The sequence below is a fragment of the Ostrea edulis genome, chromosome 1, assembly GCF_947568905.1.
Source record: "Ostrea edulis chromosome 1, xbOstEdul1.1, whole genome shotgun sequence".
NCBI classification, from domain to species: domain Eukaryota; kingdom Metazoa; phylum Mollusca; class Bivalvia; order Ostreida; family Ostreidae; genus Ostrea; species Ostrea edulis.
The window spans coordinates 73,861,877-73,888,162 of NC_079164.1; the positions used below are offsets into that span (position 1 = coordinate 73,861,877).

Consider the following 26,286-nt stretch of genomic DNA (forward strand, 5'->3'; position numbering starts at 1 on the left):
ACCGGTCAACAGGGGATGCTTACTCCTCCTAGGCACCTGATCCCACCTCTGGTGTGTCCAGGGGTCCGTGTTTGCCCAACCATCTAATTTGTATTGCTTGTAGGAGTTATGAGATTGATCACTGTTTGTTATCTTCACCTTGCATGTAGCTTTTACATTCAGCATTTTCTATCAATCAGAGTGAATTACAATTATGCCCCAGGGTGGAGCAATACTTAAGCTTGCATGAAAACTTAATATATATTAATTAATTAGCTTTGATTCACAGTACTAACCTATTACGAGTGGTAAGGTAAACAAGAAAAACTTGTCTTTTCAACAATTGACCTTTAGAAGACCCCACAAAGGAATGTAGCTCTCCACAAAGTGTTGATACAGGTATTATGAAACATTTACAATAATACTACTGGTTTTCATTAAAATGAGGCTGACAGATAAATGCAATTTATAACATTTCTTTCACAACAACATTTCTTATAAATACATGTTTTATATATATATATATATATATATATATATATATATATAAATGTATACATATATATATATATATATATATATATATATATATATATATATAATCCAAATAGAAAGAGTTGGTATCACACAGTCAAAATAATTCAATAAAAAAGCAGGATTATATGCAGTTCCAAAATATATTTAAATCACTAGCGCTTTCTGGATTTTAACATCCATTCTCAGGTGAATAAAAATATTAATTCAATATTTGTATTCACCTGAGGATGGATGTTAAAATCCAGAAAGCGCTAGTGATATAAATATATTTTGGAACTGCATATTTTCCTCCTGCTTTTTTATTGTAATATATATATATATATATATATATATATATATAAAACAGAAAATTTCACATTACTTGGATACCCACTTCCGCCCCTACCCTGGGTTGAACTCATGACATGCGGAACCAACTCTCCTAGCAGCATGTAACCAGCGCGCTAGACCGATCGACCATATAGGCTCTATATATATATATATATATATATATATATATATATATATATATATTATATATCAGATAATTACAAAGGGAAATACTGTTTTAATCACAAGGTGGGAGATAGGGAATGTAACCTGCACGAAGTGTTGATGCATGTATTATGACTGCATAGTCAACTATAGTGTCCCGTCAAATGCTGATAGTTGAGAGTCTCTAAAATGGTGTTTTTCTCTTCTCTGTAATTTGACCTTGACTTTTAACCAGTTGATCTCAGAATATATAGGTACTATTATCAATCTGATTAAAACCAGATCCTGAGATCCGCTCACTTAGATCGCTACCCTATTGTAGCTATTGTGAGCGTATTCTAGGATCTGATTTTAATCAGATTGGTAGTATTATGTAAGTGATCATGTTTGTAAAACTGCTCAAGATATCGCATCATATTAGCGATAATGGATAGACAGATAGAAATAGTGATTACTGTAAAGTGTGCATATCTCTAATGCAGAATTCTAATCAGGAAAAATGTTGAATAGAAATAAATAAAAAAAAATTGTTCCTTGATCCAAGATATTGAGTAACTATAAAATCTTACTTGAAATGTTTAAACGACCACTGAGTGTAACTCCTTTGAACTTAGAAATGCTTGTAAATTTAAGTGCACTTATTGATCAGTATTGATGTAAATTGAGTACCTGTTATAACCTATATAACCTATATCAGTGAGATGGCGTCATGTGGGAATCCAAAATTTCTTCCAATCTGACAATTATAATGTATGTGTCATACATTAACACTATTTACTACCACACAGTAAATTAACACAGCTCTGGCATTAAGTCCAAATGGATGTGAACATTGAAGATGGGAGTTGACTTTTGTTTCACAAATTTTTGCAAAGTTATGCAGACTGAGAAATCAGAGATTTAAACAGCACAAAATGTCAAGTGATAATTATCTGGATGTATTGTAGGATGGAGAAGTCGTCTTCCATTTGGTAGAGGTGACGAAAGCACAGGTGCACGGAATGAAGGTAAGCTTTATTCAAAGAAAAACAGACGGGGTGTTTTCTAGTACTTTGATGGGTAGTAATGAAGGCACGGAAGAGAGGCTATTGTTATGCTTACTAGTAAACCTGTAATGCCAATCAATCGGCATAAAATTAGATTTCTGGTTCATCTTTGATGCACTGAAGTTTATTTTGAAATATGCTTGTTTTTTTAATATGAGTAAGAAATAATAGTCTGATGCCTCGTTCACACGAAGAATTCAATTCGCATTAAACGTAAGTTAATGCTAATTAAATCTTAACCGCATTCCCACGGAGATTCTAAATGCGTATTAGTTTACTTCGAATTAAGATTTACGTCGGGATTTAATGCAAATTGAATTTATTTCGCATTAGGTCCGTGTGAACGCAAAGTGAAGCTAATTCGCATTAAATGGGGTCATGAAGAAGCAATGGTATTGTCTAGAATGAATGCTGGTCGTCAGCGAAAATAACAAGTAATTTCTTGAGAACATAAAAACAAACACGACATGCAAATCCCCTTGTATATAGATCAGTTACACGTACCTTGTTAACAGATATAAAATGTTTTGAACAATGAATTCTGTATAGATCTACACAATATTCATTAAAATATCTATAAAATAATTTTTAATGATATAGTCTGTTCTTTTATTTATTTCGCGTACCTTTTAATTTAGAGATGCGTACGAATTTAATGGGTTTTAGTTTACTTCGCATTAAATGCAAGGTGAAGATAACGAACAGTGATCAATCTCATAACTCCTATAAGCTATCCTTTGTAAAAAAGATAGTTTGGCAAACACGGACCCCAGTGTGAACGCTATTTAATTCGAATTGATTTAATGCCATTATTTTACTTCGCATCAAATTTAATGCGAAGTAAAACTGAATGTGTATTCGTGTGAACGAGGCTTAAGTAGAAAATCATTTGCTAAATTATTCAATTTATTCTGCAGCTCACTCAGGTGATGATTGTGATATATTGTTATTGATCTCAGTCCACTGTCTGTTAACAATTGAGCATTTCTAACTCCTTTTTGATTACTACCATTCCATTTTTTTCAAATATAGTATGAAACATCTTTGGTACAAGGGTTGCAAATATAATTTGTATATTTCAAACCTTGTGCACCTCGGGGCTTTAAGGACGGATAAAACGTCATTCATACTTGCATTACAATTATCTGATAAACATTGAAGATATTTACTCATTTCAATTTATTAGAGTTAAAACTAATAAATCATCAAATAAGATATATAGGTCATCACACTTTTTAAGATGCGAGTCATGCATACACAAAATTATATATCAACGTCGGAAAATTGCAAGTTTCCTTCACCAGCATCAATAAAATTTCACAAAAACTGGCTGAAACGATCTGATAGTACTCATGATAATTTCACTAAACTGTTTCTTTACAAAACTATTCAAAATTTCTGTAAAAATAAAGAAAATATATCGTATAATGAACTTGATAAAGAATTAAATGAGAACAGAGTTATTGCCCTTGGATTCAATATTTTGAAACATCTTATTGAATATTTGTATATAACTTAGACTTTTGGAATATTTTTGTTTAACAAGTTTTTTTTACAATAACAATTGGAAAAGACTCCAACAAAATTCATGGTAATAACATCAATATATCTGAGTAAATCATTGATCTTGCAAAATTTTATGATGTCACTGGAGGGTGGAACTACTTAAAGGACAGATAAAATTGTCGTTCCTTTACCAATATTAAAAAATCTCTGCAATTTCACATCTGTAGCAAAAACTAAATACAAATTGATGTAGAGCAGTAAGCCCTCTACAAAAATGTAAGTTCTATGATCCCCAGAGTAGAGGTTTTGATTCCAGGGCGTGGCCAGACTTGTTGAAATAGTGTATATCGGTAAAACATTTCAGCGATATCTTAAATTTGAATACTGTTGCTACTAAATTGCAACTTAATCAATATAAAGAAAGAGTAGGTAGTCGTTTACCAAAATTGTGCATTTCATGATCCCAGGGATAAGGATTTTGCTACAGAATGGGTTTAAAATTATTATAATGATTATTGTCTTATCATTTGAAAGATCTGATTAAGTATGCTGACACGGTATAAAAACTATATACATATTTACAATACAACCTATCATTTGGTCAAATGCTGTCTGACTTGTTTCATTCCGATTGTTAGGATGTTCTTGGCAGACTGATTTTGACTATGGATAACTCCGTTTACCTGATCAAGGTATAGGGCTCATGGTGTGTGTACTGGTCGGCAGGGGATGCTTACTCTTCCTATAAGGCACCTGATCCCACCTCTGGTATATCCAGGGGTCCGTGTTTGCCCAGCTCTCTATTTTGAATTGCTTATAGGAATTATGAGGTTGATTACTGTTCGTTATCTTCACCTTTCATTTAGGAAAAGCAGAAAAGGACTACCAAAATTGTAAAATTTCGCAACCCCAGAGTTTTCAATCTTGTTTGATATTGTTGTTGAACATCAGAATTTATTTTCGATATGGAAAACAGGATTTTTTTCTCTAGATTGCATAGCTCTGGGGGCTAATGATGCTTTTCACTAATAATCAGGTGACCGATAAGGCCTGTGAGGCTCCTATTCTAAAACTATTTTGAATTACATGTACTGCAAACGTACCTTTTTATACCCCCCGCAACAAGTTGGGGGGGGGGGGTATACTGGAATCGGGTTGTCCGTCTGTCTGTCCGTCCATCCGTCTGTAGACGCAATGGTTTCCGGGCTCTAAAGCATTATCCTTTCTACCTACCGTCACCATATCATATAAATGGACTACCCATGGGATGAAGATGTTCCCTATCGATTTTGGGGTCAAAAGGTCAAAGGTCAAGCGCACTGGACATCGAAGTAGCAATATGGTTTCCGGGCTCTAAAGCGTTATCCTTTCCACCTACAGTCACTATATCATACATACAATGTATGGACTACCCATGGGATGAAGATGTTCCCTATCGATTTTGGGGTCAAAAGGTCAAAGGTCATGCGCACTGGACATCGAAGTAGCAATATGGTTCGGTTTGTCATGCCATTTGTTTTTTACACTCAGAAAAGAGGTAGTTTATACCTATTACCAACACCCTTTGGGAGATTGGGGTAAGCGCGGGGGGGGGGGTATTCTTAGTGAGCATTGCTCACAGTACCTCTTGTTATGCCCTGTATTTATTTCTGCTATCTTCACTTTTCATAGATGTGTTAATTTTAAGCACACTGTCTGTGAGCGGTTAGATGTGGCTGTAAATATGTACCTCTCTGTGAATATACTGGGACAGACCAGAGAGTCTGTTCCAATGATTTCCCAGAGAGCTACAGATTTGCAGGTAGATGAGCTATAATATGTGTGTCTACGAGTACATTGTCGTGTTAATATCAATACCTACTCTCTTATAATTAACTGCACTGTTTTGATATTGATCTTTCTTAATTACATTGGACCTTTTTATTTCACTTATGTATTTTTGTAATGAGATGACTAGCTATATATTAACACAACAAAGTGAAGATGCATGTACTCAAACGGAATATAACTTCGGTACTGGCTGTAATGGACGATAAATAACAGCGACATATATATTTCTGACATTGAAATAAATATTTTCTGAAATAAAAGATATTGTTAAATTAAATTTTGTTCTTTTCATCTATACACGAAAATAACGAAATTTAATCCCATGCAAAATTAAATACGTCATAAACTTCTGTGTTGATAAAATGAAGTCGATTACCTGAACAATATGAAGTAAATGTGTCAAAATAATCCCCGGATGTTGTAATTATGCAATTAGTAAATAATCTGAACCATAATGATGAGATCTTTAATTTCCAGATTGGGCTCAACTTTCAATCTCTCGGACTCTCGAAGTTTATCGGAGTAATCAAGAGAGTCACATGTTATGATTTGATTCATTAAATGATTGTTAATACACTGTACAATAGAATGTGTGTGATCAATCAGGATCTGTGCATTATTAGCCTGGTGTCCGATGAGATGATACAAATTGAACACGTTTTTGGTTTACCAGAATGCCTCTGTGATAACATGTGTCAGTGTGATGTAAAGTAAGTTTATACGTATTTTGCAATGAATTAAAAGTTTTATGTCTATTTTTACATAGATGTGGAAAACACGGGCCAAATAGAATCAGAGGCTCTTTTGGAGTCAGGTAAATTGTTTGTATATCTTCAGCATTGTAATTTACATGTAGGCTGACCAAATAGATTCTATGTTTAACATAAACTTTTATGCTTTCTATAAGTTGGGTGGACTGCTGCAAGAGCTCGGTAGGTGGAGCACTCGTCTCTTGTGCAGGTCCTGGTACAATCCTACACCATGCTATACATTTAATCACTAAAATATATAGCAGTTTTTCTTTCATAATAAGCTTGCCCTTAGAAATAAAATTCGCCAGTCGTTCAAATTAATGCCTCGTTCACACGGATGCGCATTAAATTTTACTTTGCATTAAATTTTAATTCGAATTTCGAAGTAAACTAAGCGCATCAAATTCTCCATGTGAACGCGGTTCAGATTTAATTCTCATTAACTTACGTTTAATGGGAATTAGAGTGAGATCTCATTTAAAGGTAGACTTTTCCTGTACTGCTAAATGGCCGTAGGTGCCAGTCTGGTATACAGTTTTTGGCACTTTACCTGAATTTGTGAGGTGTGTAAATGAGTGAAAAATTCTTTTTGACTGTATCAACATAAAATGTATTTTGTGCAAGAATCATAATGCAACTCATACGATATATACTCAATTTAATAGAATTAATGTAACACCAAACTTGTCATAAAGCATCCTTGGGTAAAACAAGAGGGTGAGGTGTTAAAATTGTTCAAATGAAGGGTCACACCCTTTTCAAACGGGAGAAAATGAACAAATGGTTAAAATATGATGTGGTATCATCTAACATTATTCTTTTCAAGAACCACTGGAACAGAAATTGTGGCTTATTGCACAAATATGATATATTGTAAAAATCTTGCTTCAACAAGCTGCCACTTTAATCACTTGTCTTTGTTCACTTGGTTGGATACACATCTGCTGTTTCGAAAAAAATGTCTATTTGTAAAACCTTTTGAATAATTAAGAAAATTTTTATCTGATGTAAAATGTAGAATATATTTTGTTCAGCCTTATATATCTGGTGTAACATATTTTGTGTTTTTCTCATGGTTACATGCGAATTTGGCATGGCTCCCTTACCGGTCCTTATGGAGGAATAACACACCTGATATGGATAGAAAGTGGAGGAGATGCACAATGTTTTGAAACTTAAAACTTTTAAATTTACGTTATTTATTTAAACGAAAACCAATTTCAGTGGAAAATATTCTTTTGATTTTTAAAAAAATTCTTGCTAGAATCGAACCCACGATCTACAGATCAGGAGTCAAGCAATCCATGACCATCTAGACAATTAGAGTTAAAAGGATATATACAAGTATTGGGGATATTTATATTTATGCACCTCCCCTTCAAAGGAGAGGAGCATATTACTTTGTACCTGTCGGTCTGTCTGTTAGTCGGTAGACAAATTATTGTCCGTTCATTATCTTGAGAATCATTCACGTGATCGTAATGGTATTTCATATGTTGGTTCACTATAGATAGAAGACGACTCCTATGGATTCTCAGGTCAAAAGGTCAAAGGACAGTCTTCCTTGACATAGGAAGTAATTGTCCGCTGAATATCTTGCGATACCTTCCTTTACAGACAACAAACTTGGTACATTGTAATGAGTACATTTTGAGGTCACATGGTCAAAGGTCAAACCGGAAACACAAATGTATTGTCCTCTCAATATCTGTAGAACCCTTTACCGCCTAAGGAGCTGATGATCCTTATTGATTTTGATGTCACATACGCAAATGTCAAGGGTTAAACTAGTCATAAGAAGATACTGTCCACTAAATGAAAGGCGAAGATAACGAACAGTGATTAATCTCATAACTCCTATAAGCAATAGAAAATAGATAGTTAGGTAAACACGGACCCCCGGACACACCAGAGGTAGGATCAGGTGCCTAGGAGGAGTAAGTATCCCCTGTCGACCGGTCACACCCGCCGTGAGCCCTATATCCTGATCAGGTAAACGGAGTTATCAGTAGTCAAAATCAGTGTCCCAAGACCGGTCTAATAATCAGTATGAAACACGTCAGACATCATTTGACCCTACGATAAAATGTATTGACGAACTAGATCGTTATAACGACCATAGAATTTGCGAAATGCTGACTTCAATCGAGACTGTTGAAACCCCTGTAACATCAACTTGTTTGTAACCTTAGTTTGACAGACGTAAAACTTGGTACACTGATACATCCTAAAGAGTAGATGACCTCATTGATTTTGCTGTCAAATGTCCAAAGGTTTTGGGTCAATCCACTCTGGATATAGAGAAATACTGCCTATTGAATATATTGTGAACTCTTTGCGTGACAGACATCAAACTTGGTACACGGGTATATCATAAAGAGTAAATGACCCCTATCAATATTGGGTTCAGATGGTCAAAAGTCATGCGTCAAGCTGGACATAGCAATAATTATATTGTCTCCCATGCCAGTTTATATTTTTCAGAATCGAGGCCAGAAATAGACCTCATGCAGAAGGAACAGACGTCACATCTCTTTTCAATTGGACTCAACCAGACACAAGTGCAACTGCGAGCTTGACTGACAAACACTGTAAACTGTTTGGTCTAATTTTGGTCAACATCCATTACTTTCCCCTTCTTTACACATGTCGCATTGTTACTTAATCAGGGCAGGTCTGGGGGGATATAATACAAGAATGTGTCCGTCCGATCTGGCCTGTTGTTCCCTGCCCATCTGTCATACAAAGACAGAGGGACTAATGTGGCTCATATGAGCAAGTACTGGCTCATATGAAGTAGAAAGCTGTGTATAGTAGCTCACGTGAAAAAGTTTTGATTCAAGTTAATTGGGGCACCCAGGACTGCAGTCTTGGTGTCCTCTCCACCTCCTTAACTGGGAGGGGAGACCCCAGTTCCGGAATACCAGGGGGAGGTACTGGTATGACTCACCGGGGGGCTATTTGGTGGAACAGGGTAAAGCAGATCGGGCGGGCCCGTTTTCGGTCCCTTGATGTCGCAGTCTGGGACGTCGGCTCTCGTGCTCACACGAGGCCACCGGTTTGCCCTAATACCTATGGTCGGTACTCCGGATATCCCTTTAGACCTGCAATTTTTTACTTTGTACATGTACATGTAACATGCGGCCGTAACTGCCAATTCACCCTGTGTGCACTATGTCCATTTTAGTTCATCGTTTCATGTTATGAAATATGTCTGGTTATTCTAATAAATATAGAAAAGCTCAGTATGTGTTCTCTATCAGCTAAAAGGCCAAAGGGGCCAAGAGAGTGGGCACCCAATATGGTTAGTTAGGGACTACCACCGGAGTGTTCAATTAAGAATCATTTGTTTGAGACCAAACGTGATACACAGGTACATCTCAGGGAATAAATGATACCCATTGACTTTTAGGTCACATAGTCAAAGCCACTTTGGACGTAGGAATATATTGTCCGCTCAATGTCTTGAATTCTTTTGGCATTACTACATCGTTTAAATGATGCATTTGTAACCGTTCGTGGTGATAAATTTCACAAGATGGTTGTAGGGTTGTGAGTTCGTTTTATTCAGCAATGGAAAATATCGATGTGTTCGAAATAATGGAACAACACAAAAAGAAATGAAATAACCCTAAAACAACAATGACAACATATAAGCATACCAACAACACTTGGCCGATACTAAGACATCGTATTTCGACAATCACAAATACTCATTAATTCATAATATACAATTTCTGCGATTAAAATATAGCAATTAAATTAGTCAATCGTATGTACAGTACATATCAGTTTATGGAACCGAGTTAGCCCCTGTGCAGTTGATTTAACGATATTCAGTAATACTATTCACAAAACCTCCATATTCAAGGATACATGAATTAAAATGAAAACTTACAAAAGCTAACCAGACATTCATAACATTTATCAACTTCCATTCTCCTATTTCATACAAATGTGGTAAAATACTTTTCTCATTCATTAATTACTTATAGAATTAAATCAGTGATTTTACATATTTCAAATAGCTTACTTACTTACAGGCAAAGGTGTTGTATGGAACTATCCAAGTACTTTAAGATTTACTAAAATGTTGCAGTCACACCATTGTTAAGACAGACTATTCTTCTACTTGTTTAACAACTCACTACCTACTCACTCCAAAAATGCCTGAAAGCACCCTGAAATTCCAGCCAGGGTCTCTCATTGGCCGAGATATTAATAACCAGCCAATATAAATCTTAAAACCAGTACACTTCCTATAAAATGTACCTGCTCTCATCTAGGATATGGACTTAACCGCTATATGAAATAGGGGTGTTTAGGTTTATTTAACACAAACACACAAAACTCGGAAGTTAATAGCACTCCGCCTGAATGAATGCAAAGATGAATGAATGGAAATCTGAATTAAATCTAAGTACAATGTAAAATAATAAAACAAAAGTCTAACTATCACACATATGTATAACATTTTTAGGTCACCTGAATCATTCAGGTGACCTATTGCTATCTGTTTTTGTCCGTCGTCGTTCGTCGTGCATCGTGCGTTAACATTTGAACATTTTCAGCTTCTTCTCTGAAACCCCTGAACCAATTTCAACCAATTTTGGCATATAGCATCTGTGGGTGGAGGGAAACAAAAATTGTGAAATTCGTGGTCCCTGCCCCCCTGGGGCCTGAGGGGTGGGGCAAAAACCATCAAAATGAGTGTAATTTTAAAAAATCTTTTTCTTTACTCCTGGACATCAAGAAGCCAAACTATGGGCATAATTATAATGAGCGTTGAGCCCTCTACCAAAATTGTGAAATTCATGGCCCCTGGGGCAGGGGTTCTTGTGTTAGGGTGGGGCTCTATTGGTCATATAGTGAAAATGTAAAAATTCTTTGAAAATCTTCTTCTCTGTCTCTGGGTATTAAGTAGACAAACTAATAGCATGGTAATGATGAGCAAGGATGCCTCTTTAAAAATTGTGAAATTCATGGCCCCTGGATCAGGGGTTCTGGTGCTAGGGTGGGGCTCTATAAGTCATGTAGTGAAAATGCATTATTTCTTTGAAAATCTTCTTCTCTGTCCTTGGGTATTAAGTAGACAAACCAATAGCATGGTTATGATGAGCAAAGATGCATCTTTCAAAATTGTGAAATTCATGGCCCCTGGGTCAGGGGTTCTGGTTATAGGGTGGGGCCCTATTGATCATATAGTAAAAATGCATTTTATTTCTTTGAAAATCTTCTCCTCTGCTGCTGGGTATTAAGTAGACAAACTAATAGTATGATAATGATGATCAAGGATGCTTCTTTCAAAACTGAAACTTATGGCCCCTGGGTCAGGGGTTCTGGTGCAAAGGCGGGGCTGATTGATTATATAGTGAAAATGCAATATTTCTTTGTTTTTGTCCGTCGGCGTTCGTCGTGCGTCGTGCGTTAACATTTGAACATTTTCAGCTTCTTCTCTGAAACCCCTGAACCAATTTCAACCAATTTTAGCATATAGCATCTGTGGGTGGAGGGGAACAAAAATTGTGAAATTCGTGGTCCCTGCCCCCCTTGGGGCCTGAGGGGTGGGGCAAAAACCATCAAAATGAGTGTAATTTTAAAAAATCTTCTTCTTTACTCCTGGACATCAAGAAGCCAAACTATGGGCATAATTATAATGAGCGTTGAGCCCTCTACCAAAATTGTGAAATTCATGACCCCTGGGGCAGGGGTTCTTGTGTTAGGGTGGGGCTCTATTGGTCATATAGTGAAAATGTAGAAATTCTTTGAAAATCTTCTTATATTGGTTTTATCTAAGGAGTAAATAACCCTTTTTGGCCGGGTTGCACGAAGTGCAAATCCGGTCTATAGTATGGTGAAGTGCGGGCGGGCGGGCGGTTGGGGAAATTTTGTGAAATCAAATCCTCCTACAGTTTTTTATGTACAACCTTGAAACTTTGCAGAAAGTAAGTATATATATTGAAGTTATGCACTAGGTTTTTTGAAGTCTGACCTTTTTCGAATATGGGCGCTACAGCAAAAAGTTGTTACTAAAAATAGAGTTCAACTTGAAAAAGGTAAATGAGATTATCTTTTGTGGTTAAATTTAGTTGCACTACCTCTGAGGAAAAATTCAGTTATATATGAATGTCAAATTTTCTGGGCATGAGATGTAAATTTGCAATATAAATAGAGATATTCTGTATTTTTATCATATAATCATATACAATTCAAGCACCTGAAGTTATTGTTCATTTTAGTTATTATACTTATTATTACATATATCAGCAGTGTTCCAAGTTGCGAGTAAAACGGTCGCATTTGCGACCAGAAAATTAATTTTGCGACTAGAGATTATAATTAAGTCGCATTTTCGCGAGTGAAGAAAATTTGGGCAACCAGTAAACTTTTAGAATCGGGATCGGAAGTCTGAATAAATATTTTTAGTCTCGGTCAAAACAATCAAGATGGCGGGAAAACGAGGTTTAGAGCACTTTGGATTTATCAATAGTAAAAAACAGAAGCCTCAGCCTTGTACATGTAACAAAGAAATTCAAGAATCACACGGGGAAAGTTCTGCATCAAAAGATGGCGTAGCAATGTCTAAAGAGAAATGCAAAAGTAAAGGAAGAACCCCAGTCCTGAAATGGCGGAGGAAATTTTCGTGATGGCAAAATGTTTTGCAGAATTTGTGAGGCCAATGAGGCAGCAACGTCCACACTTTCTAGACATCATGGTCCATTGTCCTATTTCGCCACGACCGAGTGTACATCTTTCAAACGTGGAAATGTGACTATTCACGGTAACAGTAAGAGACATGTCGTTGTCCGTGACTGCATTATTAGCAGTAAGTCGAGTGGAGCAACAGATAACTACCACCAAATAAATCCCTACCCAAATCATTTACTCTAAATATTGCAACCCGGCCAATTGAGTCTTTGACCATTTTCTTTATGATGTCTCAGACCTAGGTTTTTTAAAAAGGATTATTGATTGAACATAAAAATGACACATGTACTTCATGACCACATAGCTATTCAATGTTTCTTCCATCCAAAAGTAAAATTCTTATATTTAAACACAAACCTAATTCAAACATTGGAAGGTTGTTACATGATACTCAGGTGACCTATAAGGCCCCTGGGCCTCTTGTTCAATTTCTCACCACGGGGGTATACATCTTTCTGAAACATTTTTTGTTTCATTCATCTTTCATAAGGAAGTCGGCCATTATGTGTATTAAGATAAGAGATGTTATTACATGTATTTATCCTGGGGTCGACAGCGAGTTCTTACTCCTTCTACATGTAGGCACCTGATACCACCTCTGTTATGTCTATGAGTCCGTGTTTGCCCAACTCTCTATTTTGTATTGGTAATAGGAGTTATGAGATTGGTCTGTTCGTTATCTCCACCTTTCATTCTTCAAATCAACACAAATATCATTACAGATTCTGATTAGCTGAATCATTTTCAACTTCTTTTGCATAAGAATTACACACACAAATGTTTTCCTGTTTGTGGTGGAGTAAATCAAATTAAAAAATGGCCAAAGATGAATCTGATTGACTGATTTCTCCCCATGCTATTCTTTTTTATTAGATTTAACAAAAATGTTCTATATGTAAAACTTATACGGTACCAATTTTGATGCGCCATATGTGCATTTCGACAAATTATGTGTCTTCAGTGATGCTCAACCGAAATGTTTGAAATCCGAAATAACAATGACGTTTTAGAGCTATTATAGGCAAAAACAGTGTGCCAAAAAAGTGGAGTCAAATTCGTTCAAGGATAAGAGCTATGTAGTACTGGAAAGTGCGATGGTCTACGCCAAACCCCGATGGTGTGACACGCCAAATTGTGATGGTCCACACTCACACGCCAAAAATGGGGATGGTCTGACACACCAAGGTGCGATGGTGTGAGACGAATGTGCCATAGTACGATGATATAAGACGAATGCGCCATAGTGCGATGGAGTGGTACGCCGAAGTCAGTTGGTTTGTAAACGACACAGTGGTTTGGTACAGACTGAACCAACCGTGTGTTGTTTCACCAAAATATCAGTGTAAAATCCATGCACAAAAATAAGAATAAGAACTTATTTCATTACCATTTAGTTGTCGTGTTATCAAACACAAAGATTTCCAACGCGAAATCGTATAGAATGTTTTACATTATAGTATACCCACAGGAATTTATTACATGTACACCAAAGTAAATGATCATGAATTACAGAATGTTTGGCGAAGTAGATAGTTCGACAACAAATGGACTTTGCTCTTCTCTCTATCCTCAACAATGTTAACCTTGCCGTTGATGTCGTTCATGTCAATCTTAATCACCCATGCCTTGCTCTAATATATCCCGAAGAAGTTGATGTCAGCACTGGATCGTAAAGAACCTTCGTTTGGGGAAAACTAACGAAGCGTTGCATTACTTCGGATTTATTTTGAAAGACGTTAAGAATGACGTGACGTCACAAACATCACTGAACTCCGCACCATCGCACTTTGGCGTGACCATCGCACTTTGGCGTCCATAATGTTGACAAACCATCGCACTTTGGAGCAGACCATCGAACTTTGGAGCAGACCATCGCACTTTAGAGTCTTACATATATACATATGTATTTGTATAGAATTGTTGTAAGGGTTTACTCACACTATATATTGACTGTAATATGATATGTAGAAGACAGTTTTCTGCCCTACTCCTTTGTTGTTAACAGCAGGTTATACTGAGCTTGTGATAGCTGTAAATGGTAGGCCATTGGTCTCTTCCAATGATGGCAAATTCAGAAGCAAATTTATAAGTATACATGTAAGATTTGTAATTAATTTAGTACTCCCATTGATGTGAGAAAAAAACTAAGTTTTTTGAAGATTTAATTGTGATTTTTAAATTATTATAGAAGAAGGAAAACGTGAAGAAAAACAAACAAGTGAAAGTATTTCCTCGATTTTGTTCATGCTTCCTTTACACATTATTTGGTTTTAGAAATTAGAAATTAGTAGAACCTTAATTTCTTGTTTGAATTATATAAAATCATAATTGATAATTGAATGCATGCAGAGTATGTATTGAATTTATTCAGTCTGTATTAACTAATATATATTGATGAGAGATTGAATTACAGAAAGGTTGAAGAGAACTTTAAAGATAGCAATTTGAATATAATACAGGGATGTTTCTTTTACTTATAAATGCAGCAAGTACTAAAAGATGTAGATATATCATTTTTAAAAGTATAAGTTGAAAACTGAAAGTAACTCTTTTAATTTTATTGCATATCTTTAATTGGTAGACCTTCCATTGTACAGTAAAGTTGTTAAAAAGGACAAATCAAAGACGACAGATAATGAATAAATACAATATACCATATTATATTTTATAGCTTTCAATTCAAACTACCAGTAAGTTTGAATCATTTTGAAATACTCTTTTAATGTAATTAAAAACAGATCAGGTTGGAAGAGACAAATCAGCTGCTTATCCTTATGCACAACACCATGGCGATAATGGTATATTTTCATTTCAAAGTTTATTTATAACTATTTCATGCACAGTAGAAGTATAATAGGCTTTCAAACTGACATAAAAATCTCTTCAATGTTTGCATTAATATGCTTCTTTGTGCTATATAATGTTTATCAATATCTTTACCGTAATTCAAATTTTTTATACAAAAATTATATTTCACGATATCTTGATGAGATGGTATTTATTTAACAAATATGAACCATAAATTAATAGCAGAATACTCTGGAAAAACACTCTATACAAGCTGATTATGTAGAGGACCATCTTTAAAAACATTGATACAATTGTCTGTACAAATGGTGTCCGGGTAACGCTCTCGCTTCTCACGGCTGCGACCCGAGTTCGATCCCCGTGATCGGCAGTGGTTATATGTGAGAGAGTATGGCGGTCGCCCGCTCGGACACGTGGGTTTCCTCCCACACAAATGACCCCCTAGCTCAAACATCCATGCATCAAAGGACCCCAATGGAAATAAGCTTTCGAGCTTTCATGGGTTATCCTAGGTATTCAAGTATGTATGTTTGTTTGTATATACCGAATAAATATTTATTTTTATACTTTATTTCTGGCATGATACGAAATTCTTAATTTCCTACTACAAAACAAGTATTTAAAGGCCGAGGTTTTCATACGATAGGTTTTCCTCAGGTAAGTGCGGGGCCGAGCTAATTTAAGGCAGGTGTGAAGCCCCGAGCCCGATGAAACCCTGCTAGCTTGTATATACTGTCCCAAATACACAGGATGTTATCTGTGTTACCTATATGACCTGTACGTTTTTGTAAGATTGAAAAATTCATGGTAGTAATTTTTCTTGCGCAGGTTAATCGAAACGTTGATAATTAAACCTAATGAATCAAACATGTAAAAATCAAAGCTCGATAAATTTATTCTTATATACATAAGAACTTTAGCCATTGAAAACTCAGGTAGAATATTCTTTATTCTAAGTTTTCTTGTATCCATTTGACTGCCTCCGTTGGATACCCGGTATCCCACGATTGACTGCCAAACATCATCCCATGCCCCGTGATGATTACATGTACATGTATATATTCCAAAATTGCTTAGAAAGTTTTCTTCTGTTTGAATTAGTTTTTCTGGACGACACACCAGAATTTTCTGGCTACCAAAGTTGTCTGTGTTACTCGTCCATAATGCATGACCTTAAAAAACAGTCAGGATATTCGGATTTTCCGACAGTTCCTTCGATAATGTACTGGTTCAGACGAAGAATTCTTTCTTCCTCTGGATCCCAATTCCAACCATTATACACAAGAAAGAGCCCTTATAGCGGCTAACTTCTCTTCCGATAAGTTGACAGTTACATCAATCTAATTGAAATTAGATGTTAGATCCTCTCGCGTATTCGCATACATATATGCGAATACGCGAGCGGATCTAACATCTAATTTTAATTAGATTGCAGTTACATGCATGTTAGTCGCTATGTTTCGAGGCGAAAATTACGCTTATAAATTTTCAACTGAATGTAAACAAAATTTCATTAACGTACAATATATTTACTCATAATTAATCTGTTTAGCATAAAATCGATGTCCGTGTAAATTATATTTTAACAATTCATAATATCGATCATTACCATCCCTAAGCATAAACTACAGTAACTATATTCCATTATAATTGATGCAATTGTATGCAAAATTTACTACTAGTATTGTATGAATATCTCTACATGAAAATTCCCTCTCCAGTTGGATTACGCGGTAAGCATCAAAAGATTGCACGGACGCATAGATTTCCAGATAACATAGATAAGGTATACACAAAGACTAGTAATTAAATGCTGATCAATTTCTAGCATCCAATGTGAAGCTCAATTTCTCCTGATGGACAAGGGTTCACAGGCCAGGTAAATTTGAAGGCGGTGCTTATTTTCTCGGTCTTTAAGAGATTAAAACTTGTTTTAGCTGTACTAGGATCTATTATATTTTTCTGTAATTTATGATGTAATATTTAAAAATCCTAAAGGACCAATGTAACAACTATTCTGATAAATGTTTATAGATTTCTGTGCATTGAGTAATTTCATACTGAATCCCTTTAGTGCCCAGGATTCCCGCCTTGATGCGGATTGCCTCGCATTCAATACTTGCACAAACATGCGTGTCTAATTACTGTCGTCATTCCCAAACAAACAAGCCTTTAGTCACTTTGCTACAAGCTCAATACTTTTAGTATCTAACAAGAAATGTTTTGATCTGTTCTAATAAGATATTATTGAGTATATGCTGAGACAGACAGTGGAGACAGATTTGTGTTTGAAAGTACTGTATCGGTACACATTTTATGACACCAGTCGTGCAAAATTACCCTATTTTCAGTATGTAGGAGGTGTTTATTATTTCTATATTGGATAATACACAGTTTATTGAACACTTCAAATAGCATGTGTAGATACATGTAGATATTTACATTGCAGTGTTTTTGCCTTCGATATTTCTTCAAATTGTAATGATAGCCATTTCCTCATGAATGTGTTGCAGTTGTAAAAAAAAAATGAACGTATAAATACAGAGAAATTTAATATGTTCGTTTTAACAGAGAAGTCAGACAGAAATTAAAGTAGAATGTAAATTTAAGAAATATACTTCATATTTGAAAATACATGACGATATGAACTGCATTGTTTCACACTAGAAGGCTTTTATGAAGTGTGTTAAACCGGCGTGCAGTTGATACACTCATACATTGTCAAAAATAAAGTTTATTTCCTAATTAGATAACAGAGTGTTATTGTTATCGTAATTCATGGTAAATATTCAGACTAATGTGCCAGACATTAAAGACAGCATGAACGTAGTTGCATCATATGATCGGAAGTACCAAGGTCTGTCAAGGTCATCTTGATTTCTTTTAAAATACAGGTGTATTGATGTATTCATCACCAAAATATTAAATGTTCATGCTTTCTTCGAAGATGTGATTTGCCAGCTTAGCTATTCTATAATTTTCATTGATACAACCCAAATTATCTTTCACAGATGATGCCACCATCACGAAAAAGAGAATAGAGAAGCTTAAAACTCTGCAGAAGTATCTGGTTCACATCTTAAAAAAGGAGATCTCCGTCAATGATTTAAAAGAAATGGCAATCATCCATTTGAAATCCCTTACAGAACATTTCTCAGAGCCATTTCTGAAGGATCTCCAAATTGTAAAAGCTAGCGATGATTACAATAAACTGGACAAATCCTTGGTGTTTGTATTGCTTAGAAATGTCTGTCCTAACATAAAGCCGCCAACTAGAGGTTGGGATTATGAACCTCCGAACACTGCTGATGAAACGATTGGTGCGGACATTGAAAGAATACGACAAATGTGGAATAAATACTGCGACAATAACTGCGAATTTAGAAACATGGATGCTGTTTGGAATAGGATGAAACAAAAATATGGTACAGTGGCTGTGGAAGAGAGTAACAATACATCATCAGATGACAGGGAAGGCTCTGAAGATATGAAGGACAAAATACAGAGTAAGTATACGATCAAACGATATGGATGTTTCGTGTATGTATGTGTACCAAGATTAAACATTACGCATGAATCATGAAATATTCATGTATCTTGTTACACTTAAACTGGGATGTTAATTTGTATCAAGTTAATTAAAGAATGTACTATCTTATCATTGTTTATTTGTGATCATTAATACTGATAAACAGTCGTATACATGTATAGAGGTTTACCGGCGAGGCATCCGCGGAGTCAGTAAAATAGATGTTTGCAATAATCAAATCAGTATTAACGGTCACAAACAGCAAATTATATGTTAGTTACTTCCATTCTATTTCAGATTATGAATGTTTTATGGTAATTACTTATTTCGTTGAGTTTTGCTTTTTAGCTCACCTGAGCTAACAGCTCAAGTGAGCCTTTCTGATAACGTTTTGTCTGACGTCCATTCGTCCGTAAATGTTTAACATACATGTATGTTACTTTTCCTTCAGAATTACAGAGCTATTTTCAGCCAAATTTCCCACGAGGCATATTTGTGTAGAAGAGATTCAAGTTGGTTCAAATGAAGTACCACATCGTTTTTGAAATGTTGATAACTTAGAATTAGTATAAAGGTTGTGGCATTTTTTAAAATTCCTCTCAAGAACCACTGCTCCGTTTGGCACATGATCCTTGGATAAAGGGGATTAAAGTGTGTTCAAATGAAGGTCATTCTCCCTCCGAAGGGAAGATAATCAACAAAAGGCAAAATTATTTTAATACATTTTCAAAAACCACGAGCCAGAAAATATGAAATTTATTTGAAACCTCCCTTACATAGCGTAGATTTAAATTTGTTCAAATCATGGCCCCAGGGGGTAGGGTGGAGATGCAATACGAGATCAAAGTTAAGAATATACGGGAAATAGATTAAAACAAATCGTTTATAGGGAGTTATAGGGATTTCTTATGTACATTTCTTGTGACAAGATATTTCTTTTGGTACCATAGTTTTTCACCATGTGACCGTGGAGTTTGGCCTACTTTTAAGATAGCCTAACCTAGAAAAATTTCTCTGAACTATTATAGGCAAGGCTTTTATATCTTGTGTATATATTCCTTATGACAAAATTCCTTTGATGCCGTAATGCTTGACTTTGTGTTCTTGGAGTTTATCTCAAATTTTAAAACTTTAACCAAACTTTTAATGGTACATGTAAGTGGTGCATGTTTCTTATTCCTTGTTAGAAGATCTTTATATTGGTACCAACAGTTCTGACCTTGTAATCTACCACGGCATTATCTATTGAACTATTTAAGATAAGATAATTAATGCATTTCTCATTTTATATCATTCTTTGACTTTGTGATCTTACATTTTTATATCGCTTTTATCTAATTAAGACAGTTACCTTAAAGCGCTTTATATGTAACACGATAAAAACAAATTAAAACGAAGAACAACGAATCCATAAAAAAAGGGCATAAAATAATACTAAAACTGAGGTAACACAATAAAAACAAACTAAAACAAAGAACAATAAATACATAGAAAAAGGCATAAAAAATACTAAAACTGCTGTGGGTGGATTATTGGATTTGGTTTAGCTTTCTAAAAATAACTGTATTCATAAATACCCAATTACAGATTAAATGCAAGTTTTAAAAGTTGTGTTTGAAGTTTGTAATTATATTATACTACTACGGATATGTCCGTTTACCTGATCAAGATATAAAGCTCACGGAGGGTGTGACCGGTCGACAGGGAATGCTTACTCCTCCTAGGTACATGATCCCACCTCTGGTATATCCAGGATTCCGTGTTTGTCCAACTCTCTATTTTGTATTCCTTATAAGAGTTATGAGAGTGATCAATTTTCGTTATATTTACTTTCATATAATACATTTATAATAATAATAATGATAAAATTTATATAGCGCCTTATATAAAACAAATTACTGAAAGACGATTTACAAGGGTAAGAAGAGGAATGCAACGATAAAACACAATTAAATGATAGCATGACATAAGATCTTATATCTGTAAAATTGTTAAAACACTATAATCAAGATCGATAAGAATTTTTTTTTTGGAGTGTCACAGTTTAAACATACTAAAATACTAATTGATAAAAACGAGTTTTAAGAATTGTTTGAAAATTTCAATGTTGACTTCTTGATGTCATCTGGAAGGTAATTCCAGAGATTTGCTGAAGCCCAGCTGAATTGACGTTGTCAGTACTCTTCTCCTAATCTTTGGCACACGTCGTGACTTCGATTCTGACCGTAATGGTCGACTTGGGTTGTATTCATTTAAAAAACCTCCGATCTATGACAGCGATGATCCGTTGAAGGAACAATATGTATACGTCAAAATTTTGAATTGGGTCGGTAATGGATGGGAAGCCAATGGAGTTTCTCCAAAATCGGAAATATGTGTTCCCGTTTTGGCAACCTCATAACTATAGGAGCAGTAGTGTTTTGAGCCCGTTGCAGCCGTTTTTCCCTACTCCAAAATAAAACAGTTTCCATAATCAAGTTTAGATGTTACAATGTCGTTTACTAGGGGTTTACAAGCTTCGTTTGTTAAGTAGAGTCTTATACGCCCGATGTTGAAAACTCTTATGGTGATATGATTTAACTACTGATGGCACTTGTATTTCCATTGTAAGATGTTGGTCGAAAAATACGTCTTCATTTTTCACGCATGTTGTACTCTTGATAGTATGGTCCCCCACCATGTGATGTAGGGTTTAAGTTTTGTTTCGTTGAAAATGAAATTAGTTCAGTCTTGTCTTGATTTAATTTAAGAAGGTTCAATGTCATCCAAGATCCTATGTCTGCGATGCAGGATTCCATGCTAAATACGTAGTTTACCCAGTTTTCTTCTGATCTGATTACCATGACGATGCCATATTGCTCCTATTGGTGTTGTGAAAAGACAGTATAATTTGGGTCTTAAAATAGATCTTTGGGGAACACCAAAAGGTAACCGACGGGTATCTGACCTAATAGGTCCAATGGTAACACACATGTGTCCATCTTGTAAATAGGATCTGATCCATTCTAGGGCATCACCATTAACTCCACAGAATATAGGAAAGCGTTGAAGCTATTGTTTGTTCTGACCCTTTGGAGCAAGGTTGTGCCACCATATGGGGTCAACAATTTTTAAGAGAATAAAGATTGCAAAACTTCTTTTAAAGATAACAACAATTGAACAACAACAGGACCAAGAAGACTTGGGTGAGCAATGTGGCCTTATCTGGTATATGAAATATGGCATAAAATGTCTATGCTTGACATTATGTTTTGCGCCACTCTACTATGGAGTCGTAATAGAAAGCTTTTCGTCTTGTTAAGGTTCATTTAGTTGTCTCAAACATCAATAAATTAGCAAGTCAAAATACAAATTACAAAACATTTGCTTTAGAATGTTTTCTTATAACATTGTCAGGTATAAAACTGAATCCAGATTGTGTCGTCGAGCATGGAATTGTGATAACAGGGGGAGTAAAGACTGCTTTACAGCTTCTAACTACAAAGAACGTGGTGATCTGTAGAGGGACCATTGGATGTGGTAAAACACAGGCTTTAAGAGCAATTCAGAGGAAATATGGAGAGAAAGGATGGACGCTAAGATGGATGGAAGAAACTCTGCTAGACGAAAATACCGATGAGAAAACATTGGTAGTTTGTGACAACATGTTAGGCAAGTTTGGATGTAATACATTCTCATCAAAAGAAATTTCGAAAATTGAAAATTTACTGGAGAAAATTTCAGAAAATCCAGAAGGGGATATCAAAGTTGTTGTTGGAATTCATCAGCATGTGTTGGATGAAGTCAAGAAAACTAACCAATTGAGATTTCTGCAAAATAGAAATATTACAGTTGACTTAGATAAGCAGTCAGAGGCAGAAACACTGTTAATATTCAAAGAACAGCAGAAAAGGGGTCATTGCCGAAAGGTTCCAAACTGCTGGTTTAGAAGTATTGACTTTGCATCAGTGAGTGCCAAACTATCACTAAACCAAGGCCAGATTGGCAGTCCTTTCCTGAGTTGGATGCACTGCTGCCATCATGAATTGTTTTCTGATGAGGCTTTCAGCAAAGCCCCTCTTGAGAACTTGTTAACAGGCTTTCAGAAAATGAAAATTTATTCAAGCGAACTTTACTATAGTCTTGTTTATATAATGTGTGTTCGAAAACACAGGTTTGGAAATCAATTGGAGAACTTTGCAGGTTATATTGAGGCAAGTTTAACAACTGATTCTTTAGAGAACGCTATCAGAACCACACCTGGTTATTTTCAAGTGGACAACAACACTGTGACACTGGCGCATGAAGTTTTAACCATAGCTTTATTCAAGGCTGTAGCCAAAGTAGAGGAAGATCTATATCCTGTCTATAGACACTGTGAAATAGAAACAATACTACAGTTGACGAGACCCGCTGATGAACTTCAAAGTGAATTTGCTTATGGATTTGATTATCCACAAAAAAAGACTAACGCTAAAACTTTGGGCAAGATATTGGTGAAGAGATGTATAGTAGAAGACACAAATGGGAAACAATGGTTCACTGTTGATCATCCTCTGAACAAGCATAAATTTTTTATTGAGATATATCCAAACTATCCAAAGAAAATAGACCCAGCATCGCATTAAGTGAAAGCTAAGCCGGATGAAATATTGACATGTACAGTATTGATTGTACTTTACTTAGAAGTAGTATGTTATGTGTAATATTGACTGTACAGTGAAGCTGCATTATATGTAAATGTTGTATGTACATTATTGTCATGCAGCATGATATGTGAAATAATGACTATATATTACTTTGATGTATATACTTATGATATATTCATGTTCAACTGATCAGATGAACCAGTATATTTATGTGTACATGCATGTAAATTTCTGCCAGACTATTTTGTGATAAGGGTCAGTTTTAGTGTAATGAAATTATTGCAGAAATGTACAAACTTGCTACACTTTTGCCAGCTGCAATTCCATATAGTCTGTGTTATGTTTACTAAAAAAATTACTAAAGTTTATCTAGCAATCTATACAATGTACATGCAATACTTGTTCTAGCCATAACAGTATTTACATTACATTGCTACAAGTATTAAACGAGCATTGTATTTTATACTTATTTAGCAAAATGAATTTACAGCTTGGTTGAATGTTTTTATCATTGATTACAAAGTTAGTAGATCTTATTTCTTCAGTAGATGGTACTTCCGTGACTTTTTCTACCTTTTGCAATAAAGCTACAATGAATATATAATTGTTAGGATCTTGCACATGCATTGACCTTTATGCACGTGATTTTTATTAAGTTACAGCGATGCATACATTGCTTTGGAAGTTGAAATGTACAAGATAGAGATGACTGGAGATAGATGTACAAAAGTGAAGACTAAAGGAAGCTGTATTTAATCAAGATTTGAAAATGGTCAAAGTAAAAGTTTACTGGAGATAATCCAACATTGTAAGCTTAAAGGAACTTCGCTTTGTGTAGACCGTGTTCATATTATATGATTAAATCATGTTGTATTAGTCATATAATATAATAGTACTAGTATTGACAGAATTATGCAACAATATAGATTCTTTTATAGTAAAATTTCAATAACGCTTCATAGTATGTGTTTTCTTTTTAACTGAACTGTATTGAGGGCTCGATGAACTGTATTTTAATTTTCATCGTTAAATTTTTACATTTGCAATAATTTCATCGTCACATTTTTAGCTCACCTGAACCGAAGGTTCCAGTGAGCTATTCTGATCACATTTTGTCCGGCGTCCGTCTGTCTGTCTGTCCGTCTGTCTGTCCGTGTTTACGAGAGTGCATATATTGGGTTCTTTTTATACTCAGAAGGTACTTATTGGGTACTTTTTGCTTATTGGGTATACCCAATAGGAAGTGTCGCTAAATGTACTTAAAATGCCTTAATTGGGTATATGCCGGCAAGTACCCAACACGACTTGGACACGACGACTTGTCCAAAAAAGTGTCTGAAAAAGTTGTTACTACGGACTGGCCGTATTTCGCTTGTCAGCTACACTCCCGGAACTTTAAATATAAAACTAGTAACTCCCGAGAGTTCCGAAAAGCAACTTCCGTTAGTCTTGATCTCTAAGGCGTTTTGTTTTCATCAAATATGGCGACGATGAAGAAGCGTTTGAGGTCGACACGATCAGAAGTAAGTTTCTATGATTAATTAACCTATTAATAGATGTCTTCCTTAGATAGAATTGATTAAAATGTGTATCATGTCAATATATTGTTTTTTTAAGTAATTGTATACAAAATGAAGATAAATATCGGAACAAATAGGCTTGTCTGTATTTGGAATTTCCTCTGTTCTTATCAACTTTATATGGGGTAAGCTGTATTTAGAAAAAAAACGGGGTTTGATGGACACTAACGGAGTAACGGTGGGCCAAAGGTCCGAGACCACTAAACAATCGGAAGGTTTACCTGAAAATTTGGTATGGAGGGACTTCGGTCTACCTGAGATTGCTGGCAAGTGCAATCAACAATGGTCAACTACATAATTTGTAAATTTGTAAATTGTTTACTCTCTTTAAAAAATACAAAAATTAAAAAGGCGCATTGTCCGTAAATCCTCCCCATATAAATCATTCGACAGCACTACTATCATAGTTTAGTTTTTAAAACACTCCAAAAACATCGCCAACTTTTCCCATAAATTCGAATTTCCTCCATTGTTTAGTATGGTTATGTACGTGTTATAATGTAGATTCACTTATTGTATCCACTTTCTAAATCAACTTGAAAGTTGTTTGGTAAGGATATGGAGTTATTCCATAAAGACACAATATATTTTCAGTGCATTTTGTGTTTATTTGGAAATAACTCTTTGAGGCTTGTACACTTTGTTTGGGGAGTCTAATCACCAGTCTACCGCATTGTATAATGTTGGATTAAGATATTTCATTTTGATAGAATATAGTTAACCTTTATAAGTTTTATCAACACATGTATATTTGAAAATAAATGAAATTTTAATTTACTTCACACAAAAGAATTTTATTGGATAGAATTTTAATGTAATGTTCATGTAAACATATGTTCCTTACAAGTGTTTTGAGATACATGTAGTGTCATAGGGGAGTTTAATCACCGTGTTGTGATGTCATAATTA

At 35.2% G+C, this 26,286-nt stretch overlaps 1 protein-coding gene and 1 long non-coding RNA gene across 6 annotated transcripts in view; both read left to right on the forward strand.

The window, feature by feature from the left end:
• The window catches only part of LOC125682148 (uncharacterized), a 66,817-nt gene extending 41,999 nt beyond the window's left edge, over positions 1-24,818 (forward strand). For 2 of the 4 annotated variants that reach the window (XM_056160017.1, XM_056160012.1), the window contains 3 exons: positions 1,938-1,997; positions 6,139-6,186; positions 8,609-9,369. In XM_056160017.1, coding sequence (XP_056015992.1) covers positions 1,938-1,997; positions 6,139-6,186; positions 8,609-8,703 — 203 coding nt within the window. In that variant the 3' untranslated portion in view covers positions 8,704-9,369. Of the gene's footprint in view, positions 1-1,937; positions 1,998-6,138; positions 6,225-8,608; positions 9,370-18,494; positions 19,147-22,565 lie in introns of those variants that run through there. The other 2 variants (XR_008801746.1, XM_056160008.1) reach the window with 2 other exon arrangements.
• A 110-nt stretch (positions 24,819-24,928) lies between these two features.
• Positions 24,929-26,286, forward strand: part of LOC125678470 (uncharacterized) — a 4,732-nt gene continuing 3,374 nt past the window's right edge. Inside the window, exon 1 of one of the 2 annotated variants that reach the window (XR_007371541.2) lies at positions 24,929-26,286. This exon is cut by the window's right edge and continues 838 nt beyond it. This is a non-coding gene — a long non-coding RNA (uncharacterized LOC125678470). The other variant, XR_008801748.1, reaches the window with a different exon arrangement.